The sequence below is a fragment of the Carya illinoinensis genome, chromosome 12 (genome assembly GCF_018687715.1).
Source record: "Carya illinoinensis cultivar Pawnee chromosome 12, C.illinoinensisPawnee_v1, whole genome shotgun sequence".
In the NCBI taxonomy this organism is placed as follows: domain Eukaryota; kingdom Viridiplantae; phylum Streptophyta; class Magnoliopsida; order Fagales; family Juglandaceae; genus Carya; species Carya illinoinensis.
In genome coordinates, this window is record NC_056763.1 from 19,128,497 (window position 1) to 19,153,902 (window position 25,406).

General features: G+C 35.0%; 4 protein-coding genes and 1 pseudogene across 5 annotated transcripts; all 5 read left to right on the top strand.

Moving 5' to 3' along the window:
* Positions 1 to 2,350: 2,350 nt before the first annotated feature.
* On the top strand, positions 2,351 to 7,090 carry LOC122289885 (E3 ubiquitin-protein ligase RGLG2-like). The gene is made up of 12 exons (XM_043097255.1): positions 2,351 to 2,534; positions 3,358 to 3,623; positions 3,894 to 3,978; positions 4,056 to 4,196; positions 4,292 to 4,405; positions 4,484 to 4,581; positions 5,615 to 5,694; positions 5,770 to 5,875; positions 5,975 to 6,102; positions 6,211 to 6,397; positions 6,584 to 6,640; positions 6,727 to 7,090. The coding sequence occupies exons 2-12, from the start codon at positions 3,381 to 3,383 to the stop codon at positions 6,805 to 6,807; spliced, it is 1,320 nt and encodes a 439-aa protein (XP_042953189.1). The 5' UTR covers positions 2,351 to 2,534; positions 3,358 to 3,380; the 3' UTR covers positions 6,808 to 7,090.
* A 947-nt stretch (positions 7,091 to 8,037) lies between these two features.
* On the top strand, positions 8,038 to 10,002 carry LOC122289884 (aldehyde oxidase GLOX-like). Its single transcript, XM_043097254.1, has one exon. The coding sequence runs from the start codon at positions 8,113 to 8,115 to the stop codon at positions 9,829 to 9,831; it is 1,719 nt and encodes a 572-aa protein (XP_042953188.1). The 5' UTR covers positions 8,038 to 8,112; the 3' UTR covers positions 9,832 to 10,002.
* A 2,111-nt stretch (positions 10,003 to 12,113) lies between these two features.
* Positions 12,114 to 19,665, top strand: LOC122290280 (putative pentatricopeptide repeat-containing protein At5g37570). Its single transcript, XM_043097908.1, has 3 exons — positions 12,114 to 14,563; positions 18,631 to 18,822; positions 19,387 to 19,665. Exon 1 carries the CDS (start codon positions 12,198 to 12,200, stop codon positions 13,896 to 13,898), a length of 1,701 nt encoding a protein of 566 aa, XP_042953842.1. The 5' UTR covers positions 12,114 to 12,197; the 3' UTR covers positions 13,899 to 14,563; positions 18,631 to 18,822; positions 19,387 to 19,665.
* On the top strand, positions 19,020 to 19,137 carry LOC122290534 (annotated as a pseudogene).
* Positions 19,666 to 20,503: 838 nt separating the features above from the next.
* Positions 20,504 to 25,013, top strand: LOC122288860 (probable galactinol--sucrose galactosyltransferase 2). 2 transcript variants are annotated; one of them, XM_043095668.1, is made up of 14 exons: positions 20,506 to 20,889; positions 21,159 to 21,421; positions 21,517 to 21,607; positions 21,701 to 21,749; positions 21,836 to 21,927; positions 22,043 to 22,150; positions 22,253 to 22,372; positions 22,466 to 22,876; positions 22,966 to 23,107; positions 23,360 to 23,427; positions 23,559 to 23,693; positions 23,904 to 24,130; positions 24,219 to 24,307; positions 24,389 to 25,013. In XM_043095668.1, the coding sequence occupies exons 1-14, from the start codon at positions 20,708 to 20,710 to the stop codon at positions 24,683 to 24,685; spliced, it is 2,274 nt and encodes a 757-aa protein (XP_042951602.1). In that variant the 5' UTR covers positions 20,506 to 20,707; the 3' UTR covers positions 24,686 to 25,013. The 2 variants fall into 2 exon arrangements, with proteins under 2 accessions (XP_042951603.1, XP_042951602.1); XM_043095669.1 differs by lacking the exon at positions 22,253 to 22,372 and having other exon boundaries at positions 20,504 to 20,889.
* The last annotated feature ends 393 nt before the right edge of the window (positions 25,014 to 25,406 follow it).

The window sequence follows — 25,406 nt, forward strand, 5'->3', positions numbered from 1 at the left end:
TTTAATAATAAGGTACTACATAAGCTAAATTTGTGTTTGTGTGTAAGCAAAAGCTAGTACAACAAATAAGGAACGAGCGGTTGAAATTGGGGTTCTACCCATTTAATTTTCTAATATTTCTTTTAGGATAATGCTACTTCCATTTGAAATTTATCGCTAGTGGCTTTCTTACGTGGCATCACCACGAAATGCAATATATAATTTATTAAGATATTAAAATATACAAAAGGAATAGAGAATATCTAAAATTTCAATATTTCCTCCTTTTTTTTATTTTCGGATGTTCTTTTGATTCAAATATATTTTTTTTATATATTTTTTTATTTTTAATAAGTGTCACATAAAAAGAGTCATCTAAGGTAATTTGATCTAGGCCAAATTTAAGTTACATTAGTTAAATCATGACTTTTACTAACATGTAGCTAAATTAATGTCAGTGCTCATTTAACATGCTATAATGGCTCAAATATAAATTTATTTTATGAACTAATTTTTAACAATGGTACTTTTCATTTTATATTTTATTATTATTGATCACATATAATATAATAAAGTGGTTTATTTATTTAAATGATTGTTATATATATATATATATATATGAAAAATTCTACTTATCATCTCGTGCGCCACATACTAACGGGTAATTTATCATTTTTATCCTTTTAATTAAATACACATATTAATATGTATCTAAACGATTGATAAAAATGATAAATTACACATTAATGTGTAGAGTAGAGATAATAAATAGCATTTCTATATATATATATATATGAAAAATGCTAATCCTACTTAGAATATCCATCTAGAGTGAGTACTGATTGTGCTTTATTTCTAACTTATGGTTAAAAAAGTATTTTTTTAATAATTTTATGAATTTTTAAAAATATTTAAAGGATTTAAAAATATATATTTTAAGAAAATTTTACAATCTTTGTGAGAATTCTCGATAGATCGTAACAATCTCATAAATATATAGATATATATATTAATATATATCACATAGAGATGAGGGAATAAGAAAAAATAATTGAAGAAAAGCGACAGCATGAGATATTGCTATTATATAGTCGGCATCACAATCAGTTCCACCAATAATAATAGAGTAGAGAAAAAGACATTCTTTTATAATAATATCTTGTATCTTAGTTTACCCACTTAATCCATCATCTTAAAGCTAACTTTTTCTTCCTTAATTTTCTAAAATTATATGTCACATCCGGGTGTCCGAAAACGACAAGGGAACCCTAGTGGATAAGAACACATGAAAGCGAAGTATTTGACATGTTTTATCTTGTCACTCAAAACCAAGTAAGGATTACTAGCATATGTTAAAATCGAAATACTCTAAGTCAGGAGTTATATTACGTACTGTCTTTGTTTATCATCATTTCATCATTTAATGACGAGATATTTATCCGACACATCCACTGCAAGATCCTTTGTAGCTGTAGTTTTAAGATTAAACGAGTTACTCTGTCAAATAATGATATTATGATGCCTGAGTTTGTTTTTTTAACTTAATCGCTCATATATATATATATATATATTTTTACTTGATAGTTAAAAAAATAACTATTAGTATATTTGTATTTTCTTTATCTTTTAAAATTATTTAAAGTTGTTTAAAAAATATTAAAAAGAAAAAATTAAAAAGTACAATTTGTACTAGAGGCATACCTAATGGTCAAATATGGACGGCATAATAGCACTAATCTATTCTATTTTCAAGCCAATAAATACTTTAGTCATAAAGTGATTATACAAAAATAATCATACAAAGTAATATAGCTTGATGTGATTTGTTATATTATAAAATTATATATGACGAATCACATAAAATCACATTAGTTTGTGTGATTATTTTTATATAATTATTTTGTTGCTGTAACAGTCATCTTTCAAACTAATGTATAAAGCACACAATCTACATAATTTAAATGTAAAACTTAAATTTTAAGATTTCTTTTTTAAATCAAATTAGAGAAATTTTATTTAATCTTAAGTTGGGAATTGTTTGTGCAAACCTATTGATATATGGGAATAAAAGAAAAAAAAAATCATTTTGATAAATATATTATTATAATTTTAAAAAACATTTAAAGATAAATGTATGTATTTGAATGAGCAGTTCTCAAATGATGATTATACCTATATTATTGTAATCAATTATATCATATAAATACTTTACTACATATTTTACATATAAGATTTTTTTTTCTTAGAATAAGGAAGAAAATGGGGATAGGCAACAGTTTTTACTTGCTATCCTAACAAATATAAATTTTTGTCGGAATTCACGAGTGGATTTTGGCTGTCGCTCTCGGCAAAAGCAAGAGCCACTTCAACAGTAAAGGAAATTTCCTGGAACCAGTCCTAACCAATAACTGTTGACTGTTCACGTTACTACATATTTCTCAACAACGTTACCGCTCCACACCCATAGTCTTCTCCGCCCACCGAGACCACCTTCATCTCCTTCTACTTCCTACCCAGAAATAGAATGTCGCTCTAGTTGATTTGGTCTTCTCAAGGTAAACAACTCTCTGATGTTGACATCAATCTGCTTAGATCTTAACGAGACTGTTTGTATTTTGTTCCCTAGATTTGTGTAGTTGTTGTTTACTTCACTTAGTTTTGATGGGGTAATGTCGGATTTTGAGTCTTGACCATTGGGATTTTCTTGGTACCTCTTTGGGTACAAAGGGTTATGGAGCTATACATGATTTTTGAATCAAACGTTTGGGATTTTGAGATTCAGCTTCCGAAAGTCTTGCTTGGTTTTCTCCCTTTGGGAATTTAAATTATGGGTTGGAACTAAGAAGACATATAGAACTCTGTATTATTGGGTTAGCATCTTGGATTTCTAGCTTTGTGGAAGTAAAAGTTGCCTTAGTTTGTCAATTCTTAGAGTAAAACAATTATTGTATCTCATAGTTCCTTTTAATGGTCGTATTTTCATCTTGGCAAAAAATTCATGAAATGGAAATCGAAACATTTTTACGTAGTTTGTTGCGTTCTGGAAACATGAAAACCCTATTCCAAAGTAAAGAAAGGAAAGCTGGTGTCAACTCAATAGCCTGGGATATCTTTAAAGCATCTGTTGCGGATAAATTATTTCTAGACTCTATCGGACTAACTCCTCAGCCCTCATGTTTTGCACGAGAAAACCCACATTTGAAATCACATTGAAGATCAATTGTTTCTGAATGACGGCAGCTTTTCAATTAGTTGTCAGTTATAGGAACAAAAGAAATATGCGTTGAAAAAGTGAATTCCTTGACTGTTAGGGTTCCAGGGTGTTGAATTTACTCAAAGTTGGGCTGAATTTGCTCAAATGCTCGTTAAATGTTGCAGAATTTCTGTAAGGTATAGTGTTGATGGGGGGAGCTTCTTCAAGACGTGCAAGTCCTAGACAGCCTTCATCTGTGGGATCTCAATCATACTCATGGAATCATCAGTATCCGCAGTCATCTTACCAACCACCAAACCAAGATTATGGGCAACAACATAATTTTGCACCTCCAGTTCAAACCTCCAGTGCCAGTCAGGCTCACGAGTCAAGAAGGAGGTTAGAGAGGAAGTATTCAAAGATTGACGATAATTATAATAGCCTGGAGCAGGTATGTCGTATTTTGTATTTCCAGTTGAACTCATAGCTTGCTTTTACTTGGAATATGTTCAAGGATTTGCCACTTCTAAAAAATTGGTGCTTATGTTCTTATTGATTTCTATATCTTGGGGGTTATCTTGATATCTTCAAAGAAACTATAAATTAATTATAGAGAAAAGATGAAGTTCAGATAGTTAAGCCCATGGATGGGCATACATATATTGGTGATTTTAACTACTCACTAGTTTTATGAGATTGTGGAATACTCTACTCACCTTAGGTTACTGAAGCATTGTCACGCGCTGGCCTGGAGTCTTCCAATCTTATTGTTGGTATTGACTTCACAAAGAGCAACGAGTGGACTGGTTAGACCTCATATTGGTGCATTTAAACCTTTCTATCAAGCTTGAGTGAAATATTGCTTAACTTGCTTTCATAATAGGCAAAAGGTCCTTCAACCGGAGAAGTTTGCATCACATTGGGGATGAACAAAATCCCTACGAGCAGGCAATATCTATTATTGGGAAAACATTGTCTACATTTGATGAGGATAACTTAATTCCCTGTTTTGGATTTGGAGATGGTATTTCTTCTATAGAGGTGTTACATTGGTATTTTCTCCTTTTCTGAATTTATACTCTAGAAAACTAAGATTATATGTACTTTTCACATTGGCAGCATCAACGCATGATCAAGAAGTTTTCAGTTTCTATTCCGATGAAAAATTTTGTGATGGGTTTGAAGAAGTATTGAGTCGATATAGGGAATTGGTCCCTCATCTACGGCTTGCTGGTTTGGATCTGAACTATTATTGTTTTTTTTTAAATGGTCTTTGCTTATGGTACTTTTGTGTCCCTTTCACTTTGTCAGGGCCAACATCCTTTGCCCCTGTCATTGAAATGGCCATCACCATTGTCGAGCAAAGTCATGGCCAGTATCATGTGTTATTGATAATTGCTGATGGGCAGGTACTTCTTGTGGATCTGTACCATATAGCCGTTTACAGGACTCCTGATCTAGTTGCACACATTGACAAACTATATATGATTCTGAAATTTCTAGTGCCACTTAATAGATGCAAAAGAAAGATTTCCGCATTGAATTCTAAAAGTGCTAGATTTCAAGAAATTATCTATTTTTCTTTTAATTCCAAGTTGTTTGAGCACTTATTTAAAGTATTCCAGATATAGAAATTAAATAATTATGTATAATTAGTGATCTGATTGCCAAGTAAACATGGAATATACAATTATATGTAAAAAGAGACTGTTATAGTTGCTCACCATTGTTAATAACAAGAACAAGTGCTGACACGCTGCCACTGAAATATATCAAATCGAGACCAAGCATGCTGAAAAGTATGAGTTCCTTGGGTTTCAAGAATATGGAGTTACCTGAGTCACAGGCTAATCAAATAGATTTCCCAGCCCTTCACAAATACTCACTTCTTCTTTTAGCTTTTGAATTTCCTCATTGATGAAAAGACACGATTGAAACAGAATCTTAGATAAATTTCCTCATTGATGAAAGGACACCATTGAAACAGAATCTTAGATCAAAGTAATATCTCATTTGATTGGTAACCGTGCTTTAGAAGAAGCTAGAGAAAAGGCTTACATGTTTGGATTGGAAAGAATTATCAATTTTACTTCGTTGAGATTTTTTTTTTTTTTTTTTTTTTTGTGAAGGTGTTGGACTCTGTAGAAATATGTTTGCCAAGAGAGAGTTTTTTTGGTGTTTGTGAAAGTTGTAAGGCCCTCTGGAAAATATGTTTTGGAAGAAAACTTTTGTGAGTGGTTTTAAGGAAAATGATTAGTTTTATTAAGATTAAAATCTATTTTGATGTTTCAAATACTTTTGGATTGAAAGTGAAAAAAGGAATTCTGAAAAATAGAAAAAAAAATTTGAATCCAAACATTCCCAGAGTTTTTTCTTGTTATAGTCAATGTTTGCTACTACAGGTTGTTTATATTGCATCCTTGAGACTGTGAGTTGTCACAGGTAACAAGAAGTGTTGATACTGAACGTGGTCGGCTAAGCCCACAGGAAAAGAAAACTGTTGATGCAATTGTGAAAGCCAGGTATTGCTTTAGATAGCTGTTTTGGTCATATTCTTTGTGCGGAAAACACTTTTTAATCTGCTTAACAATTTGCAGTGACTATCCCTTGTCAATTGTGTTAGTTGGTGTTGGAGATGGTCCATGGGACATGATGAGAGAATTTGATGATAACATCCCTGCTCGTTCCTTTGACAATTTCCAGGTAAGTATTCCTAGGTAAATGGAAATAATTTTTGCGCCATTTTACTTATTCTTGTTCGATGTTTGATTGAGAAATAGAATATTGTTTTGGCTTTTGTAGTTCGTGAATTTTACAGAAATAATGTCAAAGAACATGGACCGATCGAGAAAAGAAGCCGAGTTTTCTCTTTCAGCCTTGATGGAAATACCATCCCAGTATAAAGCAACACTGGAGCTCCATTTATTGGGGTAAAAAATATATGACTTCTCTATTGTAGGGTCTTGATGGTTCTGCTCTTGCAACCGCTAACAAAATTCATTCGCAATTAATTATTTATTTTTCTGTTGCTAAATTAGTTCTACCAGGGGGAAGGCTATAGACAGGATTCCTCTTCCCCCACCTATGTATGGTGCAGCTTCATTCAGCGGCAGAAAACCTTCATATTCAAGCAGTTTTCGACAAACTGCACCCTCTTCTGTGGGACAAAATACAGTTCGTGGCTCAGCTCCTCCTCCTCCTCCAAGTTATGCTTCTGATAATCATGTAATGCACAGTTTCTACCCCTTGAATTGACAATATGCATCTGATAATTATTTCATGATATGAGCCTCATGATGGCAATCTTAAAATAGTGATGGCAATGTCACACTGAGTAGACTTTTCTAAATTCATGATCTCAAGACAATGTGAGGGTTTTTTGTAACTTTTCATTTTTTGTGATCCTGACAGGTTTGTCCCATTTGCCTTACCAATCCAAAGGACATGGCCTTTGGTTGTGGACATCAGGTAATGCAGTTGGGATTTTTCTCAGTTCTTTCTTGGAGCTTTAGATGAAATAATGCCCATGTGACCTAAATTCTATTAATTAACAGACATGTTGTGAATGCGGAGAGGATCTTGAATTATGCCCCATTTGCCGGAGCACCATCCAAACCAGAATAAAGCTCTATTAACTGGTGCCGCCTTCATTTTCAGCTCCCAGTCTCTGCCAGTCCCTTTCCTGGTTGGGAGTTTGATGCTGGATTTCGCCAGACACGGTATCTGACATCTTAAGAGTCAGAGGCAAGTGATGTACTCATCAGATCTCGTTTCTTGTACATATTTCAAGTCTTTATCGATTCATAAACCATGTTTTCAATACATCTTATGTACACGTGATTATGGGGACTTTGAGTTGGATGAAGTTGGTCAAGATTTTTTTTCTTTTGTTGTATTAAAAAAAGAAACTTTTTCCCACATTCACTTAAAAGTGGTTGGACGTGTCATGTATGCAATAAGTTTATACATGAAGATGCGCCCTGTCATTGGAAGGACGGCTCATGCAGTTTTCCATAGATGAAGTTCATATCATCTTTAGTGCGTGTTAATGTTTCACAATCTGCTGCACTTTTTTCGTGATTGTACGTACAAATACCAGAAGAAATAAATTTTGAAATGTAAGCCTTTTTTCCCAAATGTTCCCCTATAATTTAAAAGAAAATCATGTTGGTTCAACTCAATGATTTAAATTTATCTTCTGGGCTTTTTTAAAATAATAATAATAATAATAATAATAATAATAATAATAAAAGACCATTTGGTTCAGTACAATGTTCTTCTTTGCCCCCTTTTAAAATGGAACTCCTTATCTTCTGGCATTGGTGTCATATTGTAGGGTCTTTATGGCCTAAGCGGAATGGGAATACAATCCTCTCTATTTCATTTGAAATTGATCACACTCGTGTAGTATATGGTATATTTTAGTCATTTCACTTTGTATGTATGAAGATGATCTTCTTCCTTATCTTACCGAGTTGCTTGATCTGTCCAACCCTCGCTCGAGCCGAAGGCAGTAAGTACTTGAGAATCCCATAGTTGGTTCAGAGTTTGTTAAAGCTGTTCCATCAGCCAAAGAAGCACCCCCGAAATTTCAGGGGAAGTGTCCAGATTACCAAATTTAGTTCGAGTATGCATGGTAGCATGACTGTCGAATAAGCTGGGTTGCACCAAGACCCTCCCAATACTAAAATAATCCTCACACTGTGTCACAACAAGATTGATTTACGTAAAAAATGTACGATATTTTTGGACTAAGAGACTGAAATTTAGCAGACTTCTTTCGTTCCAAATGCATGACACTTACCCAAAGTATAGTCCCAATTCTTTAATTATTTTGCCTATTTAAGCTGCTCGAAGAGAATCACACAGCTATGGATATATAGATATATTCATTAATAAACAGCTTTATTACACAACATTGGACAGTCTCTCACTCAAATATGGCTGCCCAAGAACACCATTCTCTTGCTTTCAAATCTTTGATTATTGCAGCGTTTTTTTTATTTCATTGTGTTGGATTTATTAGTGGTATTGTGGCTACGACAGAGCTTCAGATCTCGCAACAAAATCGAGGGCAGTGGCTGCTCCTCCTAAACAACACTGGCGTGGTGGGCATGCACATGGCTTTGACACACCGCAACACTGTCTTGATGTTTGATCAAACAGGATCGGGCCCGTCTGCATATCGGCTTCGGCATCGTTTCAATGGAAGAAGGTGCACTGGATCTAGGGATGATTTGCAAGACCCCTCATGCTATGCTCACTCAGTTGAGTATGATATTTCTAGCAACACAATTAGGCCTCTAAGGCTCTATACTGATCCTTGGTGTTCCTCAGGCTCTTTCTTGAGCAATGGAACACTCCTACAAGTTGGTGGATACGGCAGGGGTTCTCGAAGTATCCGATACTTTAGGCCATGTGGGGATCGTTTATGTGATTGGAGGCAATCGAGGGGATTATTGACACATGATCGCTGGTATGCTTCTAATCAACTACTCCCCGACAATGACCGGGTGATTGTTGTGGGTGGAAGAAGGGCTTTTACCTATGAATTTGTACCTAAAAGGTCCCCTCATGAAGGTGCTTTTGATCTTCCGTTCTTGCACCGAACCTATGATCGGAATGCAGGAGGGAACAACCTCTATCCCTTCCTTCACCTTTCTTCTGATGGCAATTTGTTCATTTTTGCAAATCGGGATTCTATCCTTTTCAATCCTAGACATAATAGGGTGGTCAAGACCTACCCTCGGATTCCCAAGGTTGGGGCAAGGAACTACCCAAGCTCTGGCTCCTCAGTAATTCTTCCGCTAGACTACAAAAACAAGTTCCAAAAGGTGGAAGTCATGGTGTGTGGAGGTTCAACTCTTGGAGCTTTTAGGGCCGCTAATGAAGGGAGATTCTTGAAGGGCCTAAGTTCTTGTGGAAGAATGGTGATCACAGGTAATAAACACAAGTGGAATATGGAAAACATGCCCGGACCTCGTCTCTTAAACAACATGCTAGTCCTCCCAACAGGCCATGTCTTAATCATCAATGGTGCAAAACGTGGTTGTGCTGGATGGAATAATGCAAGGAATGCTTCCCTCCAACCTTACCTATACACACCCCACCAAAAACTTGGGAGAAGATTCTCAGTGCTGAAAGCCACTAGAATACCCAGAATGTATCACTCATCAGCCATTCTTTTACCTGATGGAAGGGTCTTAGTTGCAGGTAGTAACCCTAACAATAGGTACACTTTCAGAAACGTGGCCTACCCAACTGAACTCAGGCTACAAGCATTTGTTCCACACTACATGGACCGGCAATATCACCATTACCGGCCGCAAAATGTAACGATAAACTATGCTCCTGGCAAGAATTACGGGGTCAAACATGGCGAGGAGTTTGGTGTAGGGTTTTGGTTGGATAGGAAGCCAAGCAAGGATTTAGAGTTTAACGTTTATGCACCACCATTCACCACACATTCCATATCTATGAACCAAAGGATGCTAAAGCTGAGGTGCAGAACCATGGTGACGGCTGGTGGTGGAAGGATAAATGCACTGGTGGAGGCCCCTCCATCTCCTGATGTTGCTCCCTCAGGTTATTACATGCTCACAGTTGTGAATAATGGAACTCCAAGCTCTTCTCAATGGGTGAGGTTTATAGATGCTTGAGATCCCTCCCTAATTGGGGGATCCTAAGCTGGGGGAGTGGAGGATAATTTGTGTAGACGATACACTAATTAGTAAGAGAGTAGTGTCACTTTAATATGCATAAATTCCTATGAGTGACTTGTGATGCCACTAGCTTCTGTTCTCATAATTATGATTATGATTTCTAAACAATTGAACTACTAGTCATTTTATTTTGTTTCTTTTTACAAAAATTATTCCCGAGTCAATGTGTAGAGTACATCTAACTTAATACATGTTTAAAATTACGGTGAAAAATATAGTTTATAATTTTAGGGCTCATAGCTATAACTTAAAAAATAAATTTTATACTTCAAAAGTTGTTTACTATTGGATAAACATGTATCTAAAGTACTTTAAAAGTTAGTTACATTAATTTTTTTAAAATGTACAGTTATCTACTAGAGCTTTTCGATAAAAGTTTTAATTTGGTGCTTTTTTAAAAAAGTAGAGTTTTAGCTTTTTTAGGTGATTAAAATATTTTTATAAATTTACCAAACGTATCATTTTTCTTTAAAAGAGCTTTGAAACAGTTAAAAACACTTTTTAAGCTTTCAAACTTAATCCCAAACATGCTCTAAGGTATTTACATGGCATAATTTGATTTAATTTGAATCCTATAAATCAAATCTTAATATTTAAGTAATGCAAATTGTGTACTCTATATACCGGCTTAAGAATAGAATAACTCTATTTTTATAGTCTCATTCTATATTTTTGCCCTTTTTTTAAAAAAAAAAAAAAGACTATTTTTCAATAGTAATGTTACATACAATCGTGAAGTATGCAAACGTCATACAATCATTTTGAAAAACAGTGAAGTTCACAATTTAAAAGTTAATTTTTTTTCATGTGAGTCCCATATTAATTCACTTTTTTTAAACAAACTGCACGGTGCTTGTATAACTATAACTGTAAATATTATTTCTCATTTTTCAATTATAATGAATCTATTTTACTTTATTGGCCAGTTTGCTTCCCTCCAGCACCGAATGAATGGTCGTTAATATGATATACTTTATATTAAATAGATTCAAAATAAAATAAATCTATGAGAAATACTACTTTGCAGCCCGAAGTGTATTGTTAAAGTGTACCACTCGTTATTTATTTATTTATTTTCACTTAATGAGTAAAGAAATGATTTAAAGTATTAGTCTTTTAAAAAAAACATATTTAAATATATTAAAAAATATGAAAAAAATTTAAAATATACTAATGGTAACAATCGCGGGAGAATAGCACCGCTCTAAATCTATTTCCTTTATTTGAAATAGAGAGAATCCTATGCTACTGTCGTTACGGCACAGTGAAAATCGGCATTCCGCCAAAGTGACCGGCCGCTGTTGGCTTATCCAATATCTGCTTCAATGTGAAAACGACAAACCAAATGCAGGCCTGATGTGAGAATGAAAAGCAAAGGCCTTGATGGGGCCCATAGATGGTCCGGACCATCCATGGACATGGGCTTGCCCTTCGAAGGGCTTTCTTATAGTTAAGAACTGAATTAAGTGGACCAGCTCTCAATCGTACTTTATGGGAGAGTCTGCACTGCGCAATAATCAGGACAATGACTCAGTCAAAAAATAAATAAATAAATAATCAGGACAATGACCTTTCAAAACTGGCAAGTTTATTCTTATCTTAAAAAAAAACTTATCTGAAAAAAAAAACTGGCAAGTTTATTTCAGTTTAATCATAATGATACAGGAATTTTATGATAAAATAAGATAAATTATAATTATAATCGTCGTGAGTATATATATAATATTATAATTTTAAATAGATTCTAATTTTTTTAAAATAATTATATAATATTTATGAAATATATAATTTTATGTAATATGTCTCAAATTAATTTGTATGAAGAAAACCCATGGTGGCTTTCCCTTGTAGGAGTAGTTTATTAGTACATGTTGATTTAGGACTGTTTTATATTTAGAGATGAGATGATTTTAGATTAAAGATGAAAATTAAATAAAATATTATTTTATAATATTATTTATATTTTAAAATTTAAAAAAGTTTAATTAAGATTCGAAAAAATTAAATTCTTTCTTATATTTTATGTGATAATTTTAAAAAATTATAATGATGAGATGAGATATTTTCTGAATCGAAACGGTCATATAGGTCCAAAACTTTATAATCAAATTGATTGATCCGATTAAAACAGAAATACAGATGTAATCAAATTGATTGATCCGATTAAAAGAGAAATACAGATGTAAAGTGATTCAAATAAGAATCGAGCTCCAAACACGCCCTTAAATTCCTAAAATTGAAGGGAAGCCGGGGAAAGACGACAGTGGGACCAACTAACCGTCAAAATCCCAAGCCTTGCAAAAATGCAACGAACGATAGCTCTCAAAAATCACCCAAACAACAAAGCCGACATTGCTGCTTCTCTGCTAAAAACATGTCCATCCCTCTTTCAGCTCAAGCAAATCCACGCCCACATCTTCCGCTTTGATCTCCACAGAAACGCTTCCTTAGCTTCCACTCTCGTTTCTCTCTATGCCTCTCTCTACTCCCCTCTATACTCCCGTCTCGTCTTCTCTTCTTTCTCTCACCCAAATCTCTCTCTCTTCAACCACGCCATTAGAGCTTTCTCCAAGATTCCGTCGCTTTGTTCTGAATCGCTGAATTTGTATGCCCAAATGATTCGTTTTGGGATTAGACCAGACAATTTTACATACCCATTTTTGCTTAACTCTTGTGCCGCTCTTAATGATCTTTGTCGTGGAACTGAAATCCATGGACACGTTGTGAAAACGGGTTTTGGTGTGTGTGTTCCTGTCTCGAATGCTTTGATTGATATGTATGGTAAATGTGGTGCGTTGGAGAAGGCACGTCGGCTGTTTGATGAATTGGGTGCAAAAGGAGATGTTGTGTCCTATAATGCTCTTCTAGGGGCTCATGCCAGAGTTGGGGAGGATATGGTAAATGCCCAAGAATTGTTTGATGGGATGCCGGTAAGAAATGTGATATCCTGGAATGCAATGATTTTGGGTTATGTAAATAGTGGAGATCTAGGTTCGGCCCGTGCTATTTTTGATAGGATGCCTCAGAGAAATTCCGTTTCTTGGGCTGCGATGTTGGTGGGTTATACTAAAAATGGGCTCATTGATGCGGCTAAATCTCTCTTTGATGAAATGCCGGAAAAGAGTTTGGTTTGTTGGACAGCAATGATTTCTGGGTGTGCACAAAATGGGAGACCAAGTGAAGCACTGGAACTTTTCCTGAGGATGGAGAAAGCACATGTAAGACCAGATGCTTATACTATAACTGCAGTAATATCTGCATCGGCACAATTAGGCCGAGCAGATATTGCAAATTGGATTGCATCTTATGTGGAACAAGAAGGCATTGAGCAGAATGATCTGGTATTAACTGCCCTAGTAGATATGCATGCAAAGTGCGGTAGCATGGAAGAGGCATGCAGCGTGTTTGACCGGATCCACCAGCAGGATGTCTTCTCGTATAGTGCGCTAATCACAGGTCTAGCTTCACATGGTCATGGGGTTAAAGCTCTGGAAATATTTCACAGAATGCTAGCAGAAAATGTAGAACCCGATCAAATCACATTTGTTGGAGTACTGACTGCCTGTAGCCATACAGGGCTCTTCGAAGATGGAATGAGATATTGGGAAAGCATACTAAAAGATCACAAGATTGTGCCTGATGCTAATCTCTTCTCTTGCATGGTTGATATGCTGGGACGTGCCGGGAAACTTAATGAGGCTTACAAGTTAGTGGAAAGCATGCCCATGGGGCCACAACCTGGAGCGTTGGGTGCTTTGCTTGCAGCATGCAGAACCTATGGCAATGTCGAGATTGCGGAAATTGTTGCTAAGCAACTCTTCAAATTAGAACCTGAAAATGCTGGGAATTACATGCTTCTTTCCAGTATTTATGCCTCAATGGAAAGGTGGGACGAGGCCAAAAGGATTCGGGAAGCAATGAAGGATAGAATTAAAATTAAGCTTCCTGGATGCAGTTGGGTTGAGATCAATTGCTGTGATCATGGAAATCAAGTGAGGAACTGAACATTTATGTATTTAAAGCAAAACCCTGGTGAGCTATCATCATTGGACTGAAATATAAGAAATGCACACTTTCTGCTCTGAATGACAAGTTTAACCCTCAGCTTTGACAATTTATGTAAAGACTGGATTCAAGTCCTGAAACAACATGGTTGATCTCCTATGAAATTCCTTCAAAAAACTTCGTCTGCTAACATGCTGAACAATCAGCAAGTAGCTTCTCAAGATAATCACAGATTCCATGCCCCTGTTGACCCGCATGACTTGAAGGCAGTCAACCGATACATTTGGCACTACATGCTACAAGTTACCGATAATGTGTGGCAATAAAACCTTTATGTTTAAAAACTCTTGGTGGGTTAAGTTCTCTCCAATTGTCCTTAAACTTCCATTAAGAGATGCATTGGGTTCTGTTCTCGCTTATACTAATCTTTCTTTCACTGGTCCCTAGAAGGTATGTTAACCCAGGAAGCAGGAAAGATGGCAAGGAAAACTATTTCCATTGTTTCTGTGAGCTGACGACTTACATGTTGTTAGGTCCATCTGAGCTAGATAAAAGCAAACGCATCTGATTTGTGGCTAGTTTGCTTGGAGTATCAAGAAAACGTGGGTGACGCATCCCAAGTAGTGACATGCTCTCTTTTCTGATGTTTACAGGCCTGTATAAGGTCTAAGTTAATACTTTTAAGCAATATTATTATAGGCATATTGAGGTCCTTAACTGAAAATTTCATGCCCTTAACTGCTGGGATATTTGAAAGCGGTTGTTCTGGAAAAGATAATGATGGCTGCCTCGATGTTCAACAGATCAACATAACTGCACTCTGCAATAATGATGAATGAGAGAAAGCTGTGATAGTTTGTAACAGCCCGCTAGAAATTCAATTGTGAAATTTCTATTAACTTTAAGAACCTCGTGAAAACCCCATAAGTTTTCACGAATCCATTAATCATATAGGTTTTTGTCTAATTACATAGTTAGTGTTATTATTTACTATGGTATCAGAAGTGTGTTTTTGATTATTGGAGATAGTTAGAAGTGTCAAAATGTATTATGGTTTGTGCCATTAGACTCGGAGGGTTATTTAAAGTCTTATGGCGCAATAACATTTTTTCATATTTTCGGTCAAAACGTCTGTTTAAAACTGTAGATATTATTGGATAAAAAGAAATATCTTGAGGTAATTTTCATGAATATTATTGGGTAAAAATATTTTGAGTTGATTTTTATAGATATTATTAGATAAAATATTATGAGATAATCTTTTATAGATATTTTGGGTAGGAGAAAACTACACTCAACTCTCAACTCCAGCCTCATCTCTTCCATATCTCATCCATAATTATCTCCAGCCACCTCTCCCCACGAAATTATCTAATTACACCTTCCAATAAAAGATTATCAAACACTCTCTCTCGGACAGCTTTTAGGAGGTCTTTTGCACGCCCATTTCGAAGCTGTTGTAAGTGTTTTATCATAAAGTCTCCTTCATATAAGTTGTTCCTTTTTTAGTCTAGTTTACATGGATATCTTATTTGCCCCATTTGAAGATCATTTGGTCAGTCAAATATTGTATAAACTATAGAAAGGTCATTCTGGGAGATAAACTGGAGAATATGTTATAATTTGGAGTTTTTGACCAAGCTAATGGATAGATATTGGTCCGAAATTTTTATGGAGTATTGTTAACATGTATATGTGACTATTGGTTGAGGATTTTTGCATGATTAAAGGTTTTGATGAAAGATTTACTTAGATTTAGAAACTTAGAAACTGGAAGAAGAAAAACAGTTTCTGTTTTGAGAAAGTTTAACTCTTTGGTGGTCTAAACCTATTCTAATGACTTTAATAATTTTATTGGAGGATCCTAAGTATCTTATATACATGTTATATTATTATTTTGAAGATATTTGATGTTAGTTTCAAAGATATGAAATTTTATGCAAAGAGATATTCAAACAAGCCAAAGTGTGGATATTCTTGGCTAAATTTATGTTTTGGTTAATTTCTAACAATGTGATCTTGAATTAGAAGCTTATATATGTTTTAGGACATCTTTTTAAACCATGTGATGGTTTGGTTTGAAGATCATATATTTATAAGTCATAGATCAAGATATTTATTAAAACTAGTTGAGGAAAAAGTTTCTGTTTTTGGATTAAGTGTAAAACCAAAAACTCCAAATGTTATTTTGTGATTTTGGTGACTTTGGTTTGATGATTTAAAGCATGGTTGATGTTAGGATGATATTATGAATATGTTAGAAGTAAGATTTGATTTTTTGAAACTCTTGGAGATGTTTTGATTTAATGTCAAAACTTGTGATTCAAGTGTTTGGATCTTTTTACAAAAAAGTTTGGTGTTGATTATTAGCTTTTTCTAAATGGATGTTTTAAGTATGGTTTTGAACTTAGAATTGGAATATGTTTGTTACAAAATTTTGGTTTAAGCATGAGTTTTGAAGTTGGAAGGAATTGCAACAAAAATAAAGGGAAATGGCCTATGGATGTTTCGATCATAGTGTGTTCTTCATAGTTGTGTTTTGTTTTAAATTTTTCTGAGTTGATATTTAAATTTAGGACAAAATTTACATGAGAAATGTAAATTTTGGAAACTTTTGGAGTTAGTATGAAAAATCCTTAAGTTATGGGTAAAACGGTCATTTTTCCACATGTAGAGAGTAAAATGAAAATTTTACTCTTTAAGTTAGTATTTTTCATATTTCAAATTTTTAGTGATTTAGTTCTAACTTTTAGAATCACTAATTACAGTTCCTCGTGATCGCACTTGAAGTTTTATAAGAAACGCAGAGATCGAGATAAGTTAGCTTTTAACTTACTAGCAGTCTACTGTGTATGTGTGCTAAGTAAAAGAACTACAGTGTATGTCTGTATGTTATCATATATGTCATGCCATGCCAAGTTATCATGTAATTGTCTATTATACAGAATTTATTCTGTTATCAATTTTTATCTGTTACACAATATATTCTGTCATGTATTACTATACATTACAAATATGTCATGCTAAATATGTTGTCTATTATATGTTATGCCATGTTACGAAATATTTCTATCTCAAGTTGGTCATGTATTCTAAGTTATGTTCAAGTCACGTTATGTTACGTCAGGACTTCAGTCCTTTCGTATTCCAATCACATTTCATCTTGAGTACATTATGATGTGTAGAATACATGGGGCCACAACAACTGTGGAGTATGTATTTACACGTAGAATACATGGGACCACAACAACTGTAGAGTATGTATTTTTAATGTTAAGTCAAGTTTGTGTAGAATACATGGGGCCACAACAACTGTGGAGTATGTATTTACACGTAGAATACATGGGGCCACAACAACTGTGGAGTATGTATTTTTCATGTTAATTCAAGTTTCAGAGCAAGTTCATGCTAAGTCAAGTTTCAGATCAAATTCATGTCAAGTCAAGTTTAGTTCATGATTCAATTTAAGCTATGTCAATTATGCTATGTTGTACGCTAAGTTATACTTTAATTACTTATGAATTTAATTATGCATTTATGCTTTTACTGTCATACATACATCATTAGTCTGTATGGAAGTTTTTTGTTAACTTGCTGAGATTTGTAATCAAATCTCACTGTGGTAGTCCCAACTACCATTCCCCCCGAATGGTAGATCTTGTTACAGGACCTGAAGGAAGATCAGGAGCTGACCAACTAGATACAGTCGACTGAACGACGGTGCGTCGTTAAGGTTAATATAGTAGTTAAATTACTACTTGTACGATGGAGTTGCATCTCCAGTACTTTTAGATCATAACTATTTTGGAATAGTTCTGTGATCTTAGTTATTCAATGTATCTTTATATATGAAGTATGTTTTAAGTATTTGGGATATTTTAATTTGGTGCATAGTATTGCTAAAGAAAAAAATTATCCACTGCGAATATTGCATAATGTTAGATGCATGTTAGGATTATTGCATCTTATATGTCATGAACGGGGGCAGGTAACCTTGTGTTGCATGTCTCGACGCTTCAAATATCCGTCCAATCCCAAACGGAATTTGGAGGCGTCACATAGTTCTTCAAAAGAAAAGTATTGCAGCGATCAGTTCTGTATATGATAACTACAAAGGGACATTACCCACTGTTTCTCTGGCAAAACAGCGTCCATTTGGCTGGGGCCTGGGGGAAAGATTTCAATATGGGCAAAACTTTAAGAATTTTCCATTTCTGTGATTGTCATTTGTGGCTCTAGTGACTAAAACCACTCGATGCTTCTGACCCTAGTACTTGAAACTTTTTGTGGTGTGATGCTTGTTTTAGCTATCAACCTGTGGAAAGCTTCTAATATTACATTCCTTTAATTGAGCGGGTTTTAGATTTGGAAATGACCTTAACATTATCAGTTTAGCAAATTATTTGATGTTCTTATTCTCTATTGTTTCTAGCATGATGAAGTCTTGCCAAGTGATTTGTCCTCTCCAGAACAAACCCACTACCAAGTCCTATACTGTTGTAGTTTAGTGGGAAATGTGAAGTCATCAACATCCTTTTGGTTTTAACATTATATGCATATAGCTTATAACATTTCCACTATACATTTAACATTTCCTGCACATTTTTTCTTCATATAAGCTATCTTGCTGCAGTGAATTCTGATATGTAGTATACTGTAACGATCAACGCATTTATGTATTTGCAAAGAAATTATATTCCTGAATTTTGATAATAATGAGTCGAACTGCAGAAATCATGGTTGCTACCGCAAGGAGAGAAGAGAACAATGTTCAACAAGTGCCACACCTTTTCTAGTCTGGCTGTCTTTCCCTTCACCTGCCAAAATGATCAAGCAAGTCTAATTTACTTCCTCAGCTTGTCATGTGAAGCAGCGCAGGACAGATAAGTTACCTTCATGAAAATCATGCTTAGGAACACAAAGGTTAGAGGCATGAGTGTAAATGGTCCAAACAAGTTAACAAAATATTTACATGAACAATTAGCATGTGCAATGAATTCTATTATTAGCAAAATAAATTTATTTCTTTTAAAACAATTTTTGTTTTTTGAAATCTTTTTTAAAACAATTGAAGAATGGACTCTTTATCATTTGAAAATTTCTTAGAAATTTAACTATGAGGGTGCGATCATACCAGCACTAATGCACCGGATCCTATCAAAACTCTGCAGTTAAGCGTGCTTGGGCGAGAGTCATACTAGGATAGGTGACCTCCTGGAAGTCCTCGTGTTGCACCCCCCCATTTTTACTTATCAAAAAAAAGAAATAGGTTTGTTTCAACAACGTATCTCTAAACTCCAAAATTTTCTCATTTGAACTATCACTCACCTTTATTATTATTTATTAGAAATTTAGAACCCACTATGAAATTGAATGAGCATTCTGCACAACAAATCAACTATATAATACAAAAATACACTATTTTCTCCCTTATGCCCACTTCATCGAAATCAATTTATTTTGGTGACCGTCTTCTTGTTCTTGCAGGGGCTACTCTACAACTATTCTCTGCTTGATGACTTCAGTTATCTTTCGCCATCATCAATCATCATCCATGTAAATCGTTATTGGAATATCCAATATTACCCTAAAAATAGTTGTTGACACTTGATGTAGCTTTGGTATCGCTACTATTATATCGTGTAGGATGAAACTCTTACAGCTCCGTCGTTTTTGGATTTTATCTGTATCCATATAGGAGTTGTTGGTATGTAACCACGATATTTCTGTCTTTTAAGTAATGAAACTTCTTTTAATATTTAGCTATACGGTCCTTTTATATATATATATATATATATATTATGTATTTTATCCAATCGAGTGAATAAAAAATATGTAAAAACGATTAGTTTTATTTTTAAAAAAATAAATAAAAAGTTAAAACTTGGGGATGGGCCATTAATCCTAGTCACATCCACGTCGATTAAGCCCAAGTCTTATCTCTTCCGAACTCTCCAGAATCCGAGATTAGTGCCTCTATCGTGCTTTGAAAAGCCGACATTATGGTTTGAAAATTGAAATATTTAGGTTCCTTGCAATAATTTGACGTATATGTACTCCATATTCAGCTCGTACAGGTCCCTATAATTCTTATTTGATTATTTTCAATAAATATAAGATAATTATTATTACATTTTTATGTGATTCCTATAATATATATATATATATATATATTTATGAGTATTGTTATTGGGCCATTTAAAAGTTATCACTGATATGATCTTCTAGACGTGTTTTCTGATCCTCAGCGATCAAAGTATTTTGGTGACGAGCTGAAACTGCATGGGGATGGACAAGACCCCCGGAAGTCCAAAGTCTTGAGATATAGAGGAAAAATGCTAGTATCCCTCTGAATTTCTCTCTTATTTTAATCGTTTATGTAATTTTTTTTCTTTATTTAATAATTAAAAAATGATTTTTAATATATTAATATATTTTTTAAAAATATTTAAATATGTTAAAAGGTTATTTAAAAAAAAAGAAAAAGAAAAATTTGTCTAATGAGCATGCTCAGCGGTCAAAGTTGAGGTTCGGCACACCAGCACCACCCAAGATATAAAATGCCACCTCTCTCAATCCATTTGCATCATCCTTTCCCGATAACCAAACAGATCACTCACACGTGCGCAGCCGCATCTTTCTTGCTTTAAGTTGTCGTGCACGTAATCTTTAGTCAAACCAACGTGTTAATTTCTTCTTCTCTGACTTTGATTCAAATCTCAATCTCTTTCCCAAGTTTTAACTTGTAATAATTCACACCGTTACTATTTAAGCAAGTTGTGAGTGGTGGTGTTGTTTGGAGCTAAAAATGACGATCACAGCCACGCCGAGCGTCGAGGATGGATGTCTCATGGTCGGGGAAAAGGTGGTGTTGACCGGGGTGCCGGGAAATGTTGTCGTTTCTCCGGTTAGCTCCGGGCGCGCGGCTTTCATGGGTGCAACTTCATCTACTCAAAGTTCGCGTCACGTTTTCAGTCTTGGTGTTCTTGAGTGAGTTTCTTGAATCTTAACTCTCTGCCTCCACATTTCCTTTATTTATTCAATGCATTTCTCTGTTTTCAGCTCTCTGAGCTGGTTGCACCAAATACTACATCTACCTTTGTCCCATAAAAGAAAAAACCTATGTTGTCGAGAAATGTAGACCTGATTACTGCATTCTGTTTCGTATAATTCAATGTGAAGAATGTATGTACCAATGGCACTGGTCTTCTTTTTCTTTCCCCTTAAAGTTTAACTTGAAAATTGTGTGGTCCTTACAGGCGTGGATTTAAGTTCTTGTCTCTCTTTAGAGAAAAAATCTGGTGGATGATACCACGAGTTGGAAAATCTGGTTGTGAAATTCCCATGGAAACGCAAATGCTTCTCTTGGAAGCAAGACAAGTATCTGTTCTGAACAATGAGACTTCTTCTGATCTAACTACCGAAAACACCTACATTCTCTTCTTGCCTGTTTTGGATGGTCAATTTAGGACAAGTTTGCAAGGAACTCCCGAAAATGAGCTCCAGTTCTGCATTGAAAGTGGTCAGTTGGCTCTTCTATTAACCACCTTTAGTTTCATGTGCTGAACTAGATCTCATTTTGATCTGGTTTGTTATTTTTCTTTTCTTCAAAATCAGGAGATGATAATGTTCTAACCTCCCAATCACTGGAAGCAGTATTCATAAATTCTGGGAATAACCCATTTGAGCTTATTACAAACTCTGTCAAGTAGGTTTACCACTTACATTGCCTCTTCATATTGATTTCAACATCGTAGCCATTTTCGCATATTGTTACGCTTACGCATGTATACTGATGTAGGACACTAGAGAAGCACAAATGTACTTTTAGCCACATCGAAAACAAAAAGGTAACCAAGATCTGAATAGTTAACCAGTTTGACAGTGTGGGTTCATTTCAATGCAATTGATATACTTCTTGTGTTTGGATTCATAGATACCAGCGTATCTGGACTGGTTTGGATGGTGCACTTGGGATGCTTTCTACACTGAAGTCAGTCCTCAGGGGATCAAAGAGGGTCTCCAAAAGTACAAATAACAAACTCACAAGTTCTTCTGTCAATTACTTGAATAATAGTTGTACCCAATCTGAAACTTATTTATTAACTGAATGACTGTTCTCTTGTGTTCTGTTGTCCTGAAGTTTCTCAGAAGGAGGCCGTTCACCTAAATTCCTGATCATTGATGATGGATGGCAAGAGACTGTAAATGAATTCCAAAAAGAAGGTGAACCACCTATTGAAGGGACAGAGTAAGACTTCCATTCTTTTTATGAGAATAGATCCCTTCTATGAACTAGGAGTAATCTGTATCAGTCAGCTAATTATCCTTTTTTCCCTTTGGTTATCAATAGGTTTGCCACCAGATTGGTAGATATCAAAGAAAACAGTAAGTTCAAGAGTTTGGGTTCAGATGATTCATGCATTGATCTACATGATTTTATTGATGACATCAAAGGCAAATTTGGGTTAAAGTCAGTTTCCAAATCTGGATATGGGAATTCTTTTCTGTTTAACTTGTTGAAAACCTCATTAATTCTGACCATGGGACTTAAATATCCATACAGATTTGTTTACGTGTGGCACGCTTTAGCTGGTTATTGGGGAGGTGTGCTTCCATCGTCAGAAACATTGAAAAAGTACAACCCAAAGATTGCCTATCCAATTCAATCACCTGGTAACACAGGGAACCTCAGAGACATTGTCATGGACTGCTTGGAAAAGTATGGAGTTGGGTTTATAGATCCCCAAAACATCTTTGAGTTTTATAATGATCTCCATGGCTATCTTGCAAGCAGTGGTGTGGATGGAGTCAAAGTTGATGTTCAGAATTTGATAGAAACATTAGGTTCTGGGTATGGCGGACGGGTGTCATTGATGAAGCACTATCAAGAGGCACTTGAGCAATCTGTTGCAAAGAACTTTGAAGCCAACAACCTAATTTGCAGCATGAGTCACAACTCAGATGCAATCTACAGGTGTGCCCACTTTTTTAGTTTCAGAAACATATGTCTAAATTATGTTGAAAAGTTAGAATGTAGTTTCTGATGAGTTTGTGTGCTTTCAGCTCAAAGAAGAGTGCGGTTGCAAGAGCATCAGAGGATTTCATGCCAAGAGAACCAACATTACAGACATTGCATATTGCATCTGTGGCTTTTAATAGTCTTCTTCTAGGGGAGATTGTGGTGCCAGACTGGGACATGTTTCAAGTAAGACATCCCTGATATTTTATTCCCTTTTCACATGGAACTACCAGAACTAGTTTGCTTAAACTTTTCTAAATTATTTGATCTCTAGTGACTCATAACATAATATTTATAACGGGATAATTACTACTTGATAACCAGCACACAGAGAATTAGAACCCATACAATCATTCAATTCTAGTCTCTTGCACTATGTAGTGGAAGCTTAAAACCATTTAGATTACATAATCTAAGAGTTTGTCCATATTTGTTCAGAGCAAACATGATACGGCTGAATTTCATGCTGCAGCAAGAGCCATTGGTGGGTGTGCGGTATATGTAAGGTGAGACACAAAAGTCAAAGACTGTTGATTAGTTTTTCACCTCTTTCGAAGAGGATATAACATTTTATGTTAAACTTTTATCTTCCAATGTAAAGAAGAAAAAACTTATGTGGTATTAAATTTCATTGTAGTGATAAGCCTGGCAATCATGATTTCAAAATCCTCAGAAAGCTAGTATTGCCTGATGGTTCAGTCTTAAGAGCTAGATATGCAGGCCGGCCTACTCGAGATTGTTTATTTGAAGATCCAGTTAAGGATAGAAAAAGGTAAATTAATTTCTTACATTCATCTTCTCTTGGTTTGCAGACTGAATAATTGTTTCTATTCAATTGCCAAAATCCCAAAAGAAAATTACCACTTGTCTCAAAACTTCAAACTTATAACAAAATGTGAATTATAATCACTTAGTTATTGTTCTAATAGTTTCAATTTAAAATTACTGTGTTCTAATCACTAGTTGCATCAACTCTTTGCAGTTTGTTGAAAATATGGAACTTGAATAAGTTATCAGGGATCATAGGTGTTTTCAATTGCCAAGGAGCGGGGAATTGGCTGCTGAAAGAAGCAGCTCAAGAGACATCTAGTGCAGTATCTACTTCCTCATCCACCTCATGTCATGTGAGTCCCCATGATGTTGAATTTCTTGAGGAGATAGCAGGTGAAAGGTGGAATGGAGATTACGCTATATATGCCTTTAATTCAGGTTAACTCTCTACTGTGTCTTTGATTTGACCACAAACTTTGCCTAATATCAACTTGACTAGAATATCATTATGCTCTTTATATTTCAGGATCCCTTTCTACTATGCCAAAGAAAGGAACATTTGAGGTGTCCTTGAGAACTCTTAAATGTGAAATATATACCATCTCTCCGATCAGAGTAAGTAGTCTGAGAAACATTTATTTGCAATGAAGCATCTTTCTACTTCTGACACAAATCATGTCACTTTGGTGTGAACAGGATTTTGGAAATGGTCTTCTTTTCACTCCACTAGGATTACTTGACATGTACAACTCAGGAGGGGCAATAGAAGCTCTGAACTGCACCATGGATCTTTTGGGATGCACAATTAAAGTCAAAGGGCGAGGTTGTGGCCGGTTTGGAGCCTATTCGAGCACCAAACCGAGGTGTTGTGTGGTGGACATGAAAGAAGAGCAATTCACATACAACGCTGATGATGGATTATTGACAGTAAAACTTCAAGGTGAATGCAAATTAAGAGAGATTGAGTTTGACTATAGAGGCATCTGTGTCTGAGAAATTATGCAATGGATGTGGAACTTTGGAGTGCTGGATGGAATCAACATCTTCCGGTTCAAGTGAATCATACAAATAGTCTTGGTAGGAAGTATAATGCAAACTTGTTTGCTTGAAAATTCTACTGTGTATCACAAATATTATCCCATTTTTTCCCAAAAACAAAAATTGATCTGGGTATGTTCAAATGGGTAGCAGTGTGAGTTGCTTCTACAGTCTTTTACATGAAAGCATCATAGAAAAGCATTCTTTTTCATTTCTGGGTAAATTATAAGTATTGTAAGTACATTAAACTAAGCAAAATGAAAAATATGCTTTTTTTCTTCTTCGTCTGGTATTGACTGTCAAGGTATTAGGTCCCAAGATAGGATTATCTGGTTGACTCCCATGTATATTGCAAATTGGGCAAGTATTAGGCTTGCCAGATGACCAAAAGGACTTGTTTCTGTGAAGGCTACCCCTCCGACACCAATAATCCAATTTCACTTTATACACATCTAATGTGGAACTTACTAAGCGAATCTATTATATTTTAGGTTATTTTTTCTTGTAAGAGTTAAGGAAGCTAAAATCTAAATAAGATGAATAACTTTTTCTTTATCGGAAAATTATAAAAAAAATAATGTAAGAATTAAATGTAGGAAAGGCAAAGAGACAAATAATCATTATAAGATGGAGAGGAAAATATTGAATTCGTAATCATAAATGGTAGAAAACATCT

Excerpts from the sequence above, each read along its gene's own strand:
- LOC122289885 (XM_043097255.1), top strand. The coding sequence starts at position 3,381 with ATGGGGGGAGCTTCTTCAAGACGTGCAAGTCCTAGACAGCCTTCATCT. Across the intron at positions 4,197-4,291 it reads CTGTTTTGGATTTGGAGATG|CATCAACGCATGATCAAGAA; the intron begins GTATTTCTTCTA and ends TCACATTGGCAG. Across the intron at positions 6,641-6,726 it reads CCTTTGGTTGTGGACATCAG|ACATGTTGTGAATGCGGAGA; the intron begins GTAATGCAGTTG and ends ATTAATTAACAG.
- LOC122289884 (XM_043097254.1), top strand. The coding sequence starts at position 8,113 with ATGGCTGCCCAAGAACACCATTCTCTTGCTTTCAAATCTTTGATTATT.
- LOC122290280 (XM_043097908.1), top strand. The coding sequence starts at position 12,198 with ATGCAACGAACGATAGCTCTCAAAAATCACCCAAACAACAAAGCCGAC.
- LOC122288860 (XM_043095668.1), top strand. The coding sequence starts at position 20,708 with ATGACGATCACAGCCACGCCGAGCGTCGAGGATGGATGTCTCATGGTC. Across the intron at positions 22,151-22,252 it reads CCACCTATTGAAGGGACAGA|GTTTGCCACCAGATTGGTAG; the intron begins GTAAGACTTCCA and ends GGTTATCAATAG. Across the intron at positions 22,373-22,465 it reads AAAGGCAAATTTGGGTTAAA|ATTTGTTTACGTGTGGCACG; the intron begins GTCAGTTTCCAA and ends ATATCCATACAG.